This window comes from Monosiga brevicollis, genomic scaffold, assembly GCF_000002865.3.
Source record: "Monosiga brevicollis MX1 MONBRscaffold_2 genomic scaffold, whole genome shotgun sequence".
Classification (NCBI taxonomy): Eukaryota; class Choanoflagellata; order Craspedida; family Salpingoecidae; genus Monosiga; species Monosiga brevicollis.
In genome coordinates, this window is record NW_001865039.1 from 1,720,411 (window position 1) to 1,729,949 (window position 9,539).

The following is a 9,539-nucleotide window of genomic DNA, read 5'->3' on the forward strand; positions in this document are numbered from 1 at the left end:
CCAACCCGGGATGCTTTTTCCCCCCCCAAAGGGTTGGGGCTTAACCCCCCCCCCCCCCCCCCCAAATTCGAGCGTAAACCCCAGTATGCCTTGCTTTTGTGACTGCCAGTGTTCGACTCTGCTGAAGGGTGCACGCAGTTGTTGGAAACGCACACGACCAAAACCATTTCAAGACTACAGGTAAATTTTTTAAAGGATTCGACATGTCAAGTCGCTTTTTCTTTAATATCCTGTGCCAGAGACCGATCCAGCATCAAGTCGTGAGGATGAGAGAGTAGAGTGCAGCGGTTTTGGCGCATGTTACACTGACCTTGCGGGCGGGGATGACGGAGAAGAATGCCTTCTTCCAGTCGCGGTGATCCAGATACTCCACCAGAATCTCAAACACTAATGCAAGCCGAAGTGAGCCATGGGTTTCCATGCCGGAACCGAGTGCGGGGCCTCTGGCCAAAACACGTTTTCCCCTTTGAGCGCCTCGTTACGCCTTACCGTGATTGACTGTCAAGACTTGTCGACTAGCCATCGACACATACTGCGGACAAGGGGATTGGAAAGCAAGTTCAGCCCAACCAAAGCCCCAAGACAAGGCCGGTCAGTCGCACCGCCCACCAAGAGCAACGGCCTGGTCAGGTCGGGGAGGGCTATGTTCAAAGACTTCAATGCTTCACAAGATCGTACCTCGGAGATGGGGAGACGGGCATGAGCAATGCCTCGCTCATTGGCAAGCTTCAAAGTGAGACCCTGGGGCATCAAGCAGGCACAGATGAGGCCAAGAGTATTGGCAGCCCCTTCCTGGCATCCAATCGCAAGGGAGCAAGCGTATAAAGCACCTTGTAGCTGTTGTGATCGACCAATCCGCCAATGACATATTGCTTGGTTTCATCCAAATCTGAGTGCCCAAAGCCAAAGCCAGGCGAGATCAGCCAGCCTGATTGCAACCACATCAAAGCCAGGACACATGGCGCACTCGAAGGTTGTGAGACCCTTCGACCTTGGTTATAAGGCGTTCGTACCAGAAAGAACGTTGGGGCTATCACTGGTGAGATAGACGAGCGTCTCCGGAGAGAACCGCTCGTTGTAGACTTGGGGTGTATGATGCACCTGAATGCCGCAAAGTGAGGTGGGCATTTCATGCAATGTACCCGAATACAACGAGTCAAAGGGAAACAGCGATGATAGTTCTTTGGCATACGCACATCCCAAGAGCGAAAATCCACTTGGTCCAACAAGTCCTTCAGAGCGCCTGTCACATGCATCCGGCGCCGATGCAGGGCATTGGCGGCATGCAAAGATTGGTTGAGCAACAAGCGGTGCGCGTTGCGCGCTGGCTCTGATGAATGATCGCCGCGTACCATCAATTGAGGTCAGGTGCAGCTGGCAAGGGTGCGGGCGGTGCCGATTCGCGGCGTAACAGGCTCGCAATTGTTTGGCCAACTTTTTCAAATCCTGCACCAGCCCCATAGCCATGAGCCTGTCTGAACCTCGAGGGTCACGTAAAAAAAGCCCAAAAATTGCCGTGGCCTTGGCACGCCCCAGTGGCAGCTGGTCCGGCCCTACCTTTTCGACGTGATAGCTCTCGAAATCACAGTCAATGACAATGGCCTGGCGCAGGGCCTCGAGGTCCTGCATGAGCACCGTTGGGCGCTTGGCGGGGGGCTGTGGCGCATCGCCGCCTAGACACAAATCCAGTTGGGTCAAGGAAGCAGGCACGCGGGCAGACAGCGCTGCGCATGGGACATACTCCTTGGCGGCATGTGCAACGAGTCAGGGAGGCAAGCCATTCGCCAAATAACTTACCGGCGACGTCGGCGTCACGTTTTTGTGCTCGCTTCTGCTGTGTCTTGGCTCGTCGAGCTGCCCTGTGTGCATGGCAAAACCGACGCGACGGCACTTATTCAAGGCGGCGACAATTGCACTCAGGTTCGCGCTGGCATCGATGAGCGCCATGGCGCTGCCACATGTGGCCTGAGCACGTGGGGCACATACCGTCGGTCTTCAGCTCCCGCTTCCCAAATCATGTCACGCTTAATCTTGCGCCGCTGCCGCTTGGACAACTTGTTGCCTGCCTCATCATACTCGGGTATCACGAGATGTGCCCCTGGCATGACACCGCCACGGCATCAGTCCGGGACTTGTTTCTGAGGGTAAGTGGCGTCCCCGATGAAGGCTGACTCGACCGGGACTTACATTTGTCTCGGGCCGTTTGCACACGGTCCACGGAGCCATCGGCTCCATCCTGCGGTGCGCTCTCCAACTGCTGCCCATCTACTCCTTGCTGGCCAGCTGACTCTTCGCTAGCCCCGCTCTCCACCGTCGCTGCCGCATCGGGCGCGCTCCACAGCTGTCCCATGATGGTGACAACCCTCTTGCTTCGAATGTAAAATTACCACACGAGATGTGTTAACAGTGTAACGTGTGAGAGAGTGAAAGAGTTAAACTCTCTGCTACGGCCACAAAACGGGTCTGGCGTGGGCAGATGAATTAAGGGGATGTACACAGGAGCGAGATGCTACCGACAAAATATCACAGATGTGGTGACAAGCGCCCCCTGAGGACACACCGAAAGCCTTTAGAGGTGCTACTGCACGGAGCTTATCAAGGATGCCTCACCTGACCCGTGAAAGGAGAGAAATCAACTCAAACAAAGGAAAAAAAAAAATTAATATTATGAGACACCACTGTGGCATGAATTACGCTGAGCGCGAGGCTTCGTCCTCGTCATCGTCGATAGGTGCAATGGCGCTTGCTTCCGCCTCCAAAACCGTTGAGCGGCCTGGGGGTCGCAAGCCCGTCGGTTGAGCACGAGACGAGGCGGCGAGAGAGGAGTTGCTGATCCGCCGCGTGCCCTCGTGAATTGCTGCAGAAGTGAACATGGTGGAGCGATCGCCGAGGCCAGAGAGCTGCAGATCCATCATGCTATGGTCGTGCTGCTTCGCTGCGTGTGACCGTGCCTGCGCCAACATGGAGTCAATCTGCTGCTGCGCCTGACTGAGTTGGCGACGCGTATGGGCGGCATCCGCCGCCACGTTGGCAGTCGCCGCGGCCTGGGCGCGCTCGGCGGGGCGAGGTGCATGATCCAACTCTTGGCGCAACAGTTGTACCTCGGTGCGCAGGGCCTCTAGCTCACGCATGCCCTCGTCGGCATCAACTCCGTCTCGCGACGGGAATGTCCTCGCATCCTCCCCAAATTCCGGCCGGTACTCTGGCGCTTGCTCCCGCCCTGGCTGCCCACCATCAGGCGCAGTGCCCGCGCCAGCGCCAGCACTGATACCTGTGCGGCCGTGGGTGCCGAGCTGCGACGAGGTCAGTGGCGCGTGTAACCAGCTGAGGTCACGCTCTTGTTCCACTGCACGGAAGCGCAGCTGGTCATCCACTGCCTCGCGCGCCCGCACCGTGTGCACACGCGACTCGTCCAGTGCCGCCCGCAGCGACGCCATTTCTGCCCGCTGTTCCTCAACCTTGGCCGAAGTCAGCTCTGAAACCCGCTGCGTCTCTTTTAGGTGATCGTAGAGCGTTTGGTTGAGGTTGACCAGCTCGCCCACACGCACACGGAGCCCCTCGTGTTCCTCCGCCGATGTCTCGTTGAGAGCTGCTCGCTGCGCCGCCTCCTCAGCCACGCCCACCACGGTGTTGAGCTTGCGCTCTAGCTCCTGAATGAGTGCCGTCGACGCCGACAACTGCTCGCTCAAGGTAGCACTGCGTCGTACCACCTCGTGGTGCTGACGCCTCTCCTCCTCCAGCTCGCGCTGCACCATGGCCAGTCGTCGTGCAGATTGGCGCTGACGTTCCTGATCCGCAGCATCAGAGGTGCCACCCAAACTTGTCGGCGCCGACCCCGGCACGGCAGCACGCTCGTTCAAAGCACGCTCCAAGTCTTGCACGCGATCCCGCTGTAATTCAGCCGAAAAATCTCGCGCCTGCACGTCCACTTGTAGGCGCGAGTTGCTGTCTTGCAAGGCAGCTAGCTCTGCCTGTGTTGCCGCCAATTCTGCCCGCACGGCGGCCAGTTCTGCCGAGTCTGCGTGTTGTCTGTTGCCAGCCATTGGCGGTGCTTCATCGGTCCCCGCAGCACCCCGCAGCTCGCGCTTATGACCGTCCTCATAGTCTTCCATTTCACGACGAAAACGTTCATTGGCCTCACGCAAGAGCTCTTGTCGGCGGCGAGCCGCCTCCAGTTGCTCCTCGCTGGCCAAGGCTCGCTGATGCAGGGCTTGTTGCTCCACTTGTGCCTGGTCCAGATCCTGTTGTGCCACCTCGAGAGCGGCCTCAGCCTTGGCCAAGCTGGCGGCTAGGTGCGCTCGCTCCTTACGGAGGGTTTGCAATTCGTCCTCAGCTTGTCCCAGTTGCTCATCGCGCGCTTCGCCCTCGGTTACCAAAGATTGCAGCCGCGTGATGGTTGCCTCGCCGTCTGCAACGGCTTGACGCAGCTCACTTTGGCGGGTCTCAGCCACAGTCAACTCTTCTTGTTGTCGCTCACTCTGGGCCTTCAGTGCTGCTTGTTCCGCCTGCAAGGCCTGCAGATCCAAGCCGAGCCGCTGCACTTCCTCCTGGGCTTTGCGCTCGCCATCGTCGGCCATCTCCAAACGACTTGTCGCAGCCTCCAGTTCCTCGGTCAGGCGCGCAACGCGCTCTTGCAGCTGATCCACATTGCTGTTGGCCGTGTCCTGCAGACCACGGACTCGCTGCAATTCATCCTGCAGCGCCTTCTTGTCAGTCGACAGAGCTGCTCGCTGCTCCGCTTCGGTATCTCGTTCCGCCTCAAGCACCGCGAGCTCTTGCCGCAGGCGAGCAGCCACGCCCTCCAGCTCCGCCGCTTGGGCATGAACGTCATCCAGCTGCTGATTAAGCTCACTGGCCAGTTGTGCTGCAGCCGCGCGTTGCCCATCAAGCTCCGCTAGCTCGGCTTCCATGCGATCGGCTCGTGCTTCGCTGTTGTTCACTGCTTGCTGTAAGCGATCCTGTTCAGCCAACTCTGCACGCAGGCGTTCTTGCTGCAGACCAAGTTGGCGTTCCAGCGACTCGCGAATCTCCGCAAACTCGGCCAACTGAGCATCAGTGACAATCTTGGCATTGAGCACGTTCTCCAGTTCGTCCTGGTACTGTCGCATTTGGTCATCGGCCTCTTGGAGTTGCTGCTCAAGCTCCTCGACACGCGACTGCAGCTCGGCCTTGCGGTCTGCTTCTTCAGTGGCTGCCTCTTGCAGCGCATCCACCTCGGCCTGCAGCTCGATGATCTGTTGTCGTGCCGTCTCGTGCTGCTGACGCAGCTCCTCTGTCGCACTCTGGACGGAGAGCGCAAAGCGTCCGGCCTCCGTCTCGCGTGCAGCTGCGGCCTCTTGCTCACGCAGCTCACGAATCTGGCGCTCAGCATCGGCGCGCATCTCAGCCAGAGCCGTTTCTTCCTCGGCGCGTCGTCGGTTCAGCTCCTCCCGAACCATGCGGTCACGTTCGCGCTCAATTTCACCGACGCGGATTTCCAGTTCGCGATCTTGCCGAGCCCGCGCTTCAGCCAACTCAGCCCGCAGTTCGGCCATGGCAACATCACGAGCCAATGCCAGTTCGGCGGCCTGCTGTTGCTGTCGCGTTTGTTTTTCCAAAACCTCCTGATCTCGCGCTGTCTGCAGTTCCACGTCATGATCCCGTCGTAACACGCGCAGTTGTTCCTGGAGTCGCTGCTGTGCTTGCTGCGCTTCAGCCTGCAGCTGTCGATATTGTTCCTGGCGCTCTGCCTCAAATCGGCTCAGATCGGTTCGCAGCTCCCCACGCTCGGCGGTAAGTGCCTCAATTTGGGCCAGCAACTGCGCCTTGTGCGTCTCGAGATCGCGCATGGCCGTGTCGCGCATCGTGAGTGTCAAGTTATGCACGTCAGCTTCTGCCCGCTGGCGCCAGACGCGTGCCTCCTCCTCCAAGCTAGCTTGCTGTTCGCGTCGGTGCTGCGCTGCTTCCTGTCGGACAGCATCCAAGACGCGAGCTCGCTCGGCCTCGGCCTCTTGCATAACGGCATGGGCTTGTTGCTGTGACTTGAGCAATGCCTCATTGGCACGTTCCTGTGCCTCACGATGAAGCTGAGCCGCCTCCTCTTCGGCTGCCTGTCGACGCTCGCGCACTTCACGGTCAGCTGCCTCCCGGGCTTGTTCAGCGGCTGCCTCAGCCTCGCGGCGGATGGTTCGTGCCTCGTCCTCTGCTGCTGCCGTAGTTCGCAGCATCTCCTGCTCCGTGCGTGTGCGCTCCAACTCTTGAGTGGCATGTAGTTGCTCGGCCAGTCGAGCACGATCTTCATCCACCCGGCGTCTGGCCTCGGCCGTAATACGTTGCGCTTCGGCTTGTGCCCCGTCAATGATCCGTTGCCGTTCAAGTTCCAGAGCTTGCTGGCGCACGGTTAGCTCTTGCTGTTGAGCGAGCAGCTGCAAATGCGAGGATTCCAATTGGGACGCATTGCGTCGATCAAGGTTGGGTGAGCCGGGGGGCAGATGCACTGGACTAGTGGCGCGCGGACTTGTTACCATGTTTGACACAGGGGCACGCCCACTAGGCCCCAAAAGAAGTTCTTCTTGTGATGTGCCCGGGAGGGAAGAGGAAGCGAGTGACGTTCCGGATGCTTGCGCAGGGGGGTTACGCATGTTGCCACGGTCCATCATGCGAGACCCCTCAGTACCATTCAATGATGCCAGACCGTGATTAGAAGCGTGTCCAGCAGTGGGGACATCGTCTTCAAAAGCCGTGTGATTGTGGCGGACTTCACTGACATTGCCAGGTGCGGTGGCATAGAGGTGAGAGGGTGGCTCAAATTGTGTAGCATTGATGTGCGATCCGTCGTGGTGCACGGTATAGTGTGTGTTGTCATTGACGGTGTCGCCGTAAGTGTTGTAAAAGTCGGCCATGCGATCCGCTGAGTGATCGAGCGGATGACCCGCGGCATAGGCCGAGCCATTGAACGTGCGATCTACAAAAAAAAAAAAAAAAAAAAAAAAAAAAAAAAAAAAAAAAAAAAAAAAAAAGCAGCAGAGTGCAAATCAGTACTATTGCACTGAATCATTGGCGAAAGAGGTCGGTGCAAGATGGAAGAAGGCGCTTCACTGCACGTACTGGAGCGTGCTTGCGTCTTGGAGGGAGAGCGCCCAGTTTGTCGGTGCTTCATGTTTGCACGCTTTTGAGCTCGCAAAAGGCTTCGGTGGTGCTCGTAACGCAAGTACCGCTTGCAGTCCTCAAAATCTAAGGGGGGCGGGGCGGTCAAAAGGCGCAATATGAAAATAGGAATTGAGCATGCAAACGAAGTGCAAAGGCCTTCGCTCGCTGAGGTTGGCAGGAGGCGTTGGTCAGAGCAAGTAGCTATGGCACTGACCAACAGAGTTTTTGCCTTCACGATCAAGAATATTGACCAGGATGTGGATTTCATCCGGACTGTACTCAAAGTTGAGATTGAGCAGGCCTTCGTGCATCTCCTCGCGAGTGATGAGACCATCTTGGTTAAGATCCAGGCGTTGAAACACATCGATGAGCCGAAACTTTTCTTGGGACATGAGGTTCATGAGCTCAGTTACCCAGCGCGTGAGAATGTCGCGCTGGTATTCGGGCATTGTGTCAATGGCCAAGGTTGCACCACCACCTTGGGGATCGAGGTTGCTGGTGGTGGAGAGGAAGTAATTGAGCATGCCGGTCTTGCGCTGCCACTTTGGAGGGCTCTTGAGGGAAGGGCGAGCCTCAAGGTTATGTGCAGGGGACAGGGTGCGGCGTAGCTTGCCGTCCTGGAGCGCTTTGACCTGGCGGCGGGCGGAAGGGTCCAGCGTGGTGGTCCCTAAGAATGAGCCGTCATGGGTCGTGGATTGAGGGGCCATTGATTCGGAGCCCTCAAAGTGTACGGAGCGCTCCGCTCGGCCAGGTCCGCGGCGACGTGGGGTCGAGGTCGTCGCTGCTGCAACCGTTTGCTTCTGGACTGCTGGCTCGTTGCTGCTACGAGCACGATTGGTGGTTGGTCGGGATCGGCCCATACCGCGCGCTAGGACGCGATCGGCAATGGTCGCTGCCTGGGTGAGGCCAGGCTTGCGCTGATTGGTGGCCACCCCTGACGTGCGAGCTGAGCCCATACCACGCCGCGCAACGGCGGTTTGTGATGTGGTCTTGGGTGGCTGACCTTTGGACTTGGGTGCGGCTCGCGTGGTTGGCGCTTGACCCCTAGTTTGGTGGTTCGTTGTTGCTGCGCCTCGTGGAGCTGCCTGTGCGGCGACTGTCTCTTGTTTCGAGGCCGAGGTGCGCTGCGAGGTGGGTTGCTGCTTCCGAGCACTTTCCAAGGCCTGGTCGTGGGCAAGCTGCTCCATGGCAAGGAAAGAGTCCTCCCCACCCGAGGGGCCGTCATCATGCGTTGGCTGTTGGGTTGAGGCTGGTTCGTCGTCAAAGCGAGTTGCGTCAGCATCAGCTGAAGCGACATGAATCTCAGGGATTGAGCCCACACGCAAGGGGTTTGAGGTTGAAGCCGGAGACCCCGGCTGGCTGTGATGGCTGCTTGGATCGGAATGAGCAGGAGCGGGTTCAAATTTATCACGGCCAGCATTGATAGGCTCTGAGTCCTGGGCACTTTGGTCTGAGTCGGCATCTCGAAGGGGGCTTGCATGCTCGTCATCTGAAAAGCCCTCTTGGCGATCATGGTCCGTTAGCTGAGCACTGCTGGCAGAAGCAGCGCTGTGGCGACGTGGTTCATCCACTTGAAAATGCTGCTGCTCCTGTGCTTGCTCTTCATCATCTGTAGCACGATTTATGGAGTCATCGTCCTGCTCTTGTTCTGGGTCAGTAGCGTGGCCGAAGGAAAATTCGTCTTGTTCTTCAAGGTCAAAACCACCCACATCAAATTCAGGTTCCGAGGCATCGGGCAGATCCTGGCTAAAGTTACTACCTCCCTGGCTGGGTGCATCAAAGTCGTCCGAGTAGGCAAAGTCCTGTCGTGGCAGTGCAAAGTGAGCAAGACCAAGAGGTTGGGGTGAGGGAGATAGCGACGCGTATAGCGAGCATTGTGTGCGAGGCGCGAAAAACATTGTGGGCAACCCAACCTCCTCGATGGGCTCGTCTTCAACGTCACTGGGGGCCCGATCGGAATTGGCCCGATCCCGGGGCCCCGGCGCGCCGGCCAAAAAGTTGAGCAGTGGATCTTCGTCGCTCATGTCGGCGCGCACGAGCGAGCGAAACGACCTCGCGGGTGAAAATAGGGCTGATGGGGGGTGACCCCCTTGTGGGCTTGGAGAGTGAGTCTAACTCAAATGTCTAGTGGATGACCAGACTGGTGGGCCCAGCAGGGCCAGCTACCCAGCAAGGAGTGCATCACAAAATTTATGTGAGCAAGAAGCGAGAATTCACGTTCTGAGCTGATGGTCCTTCACGACCAAAATTCAGACGGCCCATCCTCCACCCGGGACATGTCATCGAAAACATCCTCCCACATACCGTGCTCAGACGGCCGTTTGCTTTGCTCCCGCCGTCTGCTCCAAGGTCGTGCTCCACCGCCACCGCCACCGCCACCGCCACTGCTCAGCGAAAAAAAAAAAAAAAAG

At 58.2% G+C, this 9,539-nt stretch overlaps 1 protein-coding gene across 1 annotated transcript; it reads right to left on the bottom strand.

Annotated features, from left to right (window-relative positions):
- Positions 1-301: 301 nt before the first annotated feature.
- On the bottom strand, positions 302-1,599 carry MONBRDRAFT_1950 (uncharacterized protein; the record flags this gene model as incomplete). The annotated part of the gene is made up of 7 exons (XM_001742656.1): positions 302-387; positions 490-532; positions 679-741; positions 831-889; positions 1,014-1,101; positions 1,306-1,446; positions 1,558-1,599. Coding segments are annotated over 7 exons (522 nt in total), but the record flags the coding sequence as incomplete, so codon positions are not given.
- Between the last annotated feature and the right edge of the window lie 7,940 nt (positions 1,600-9,539).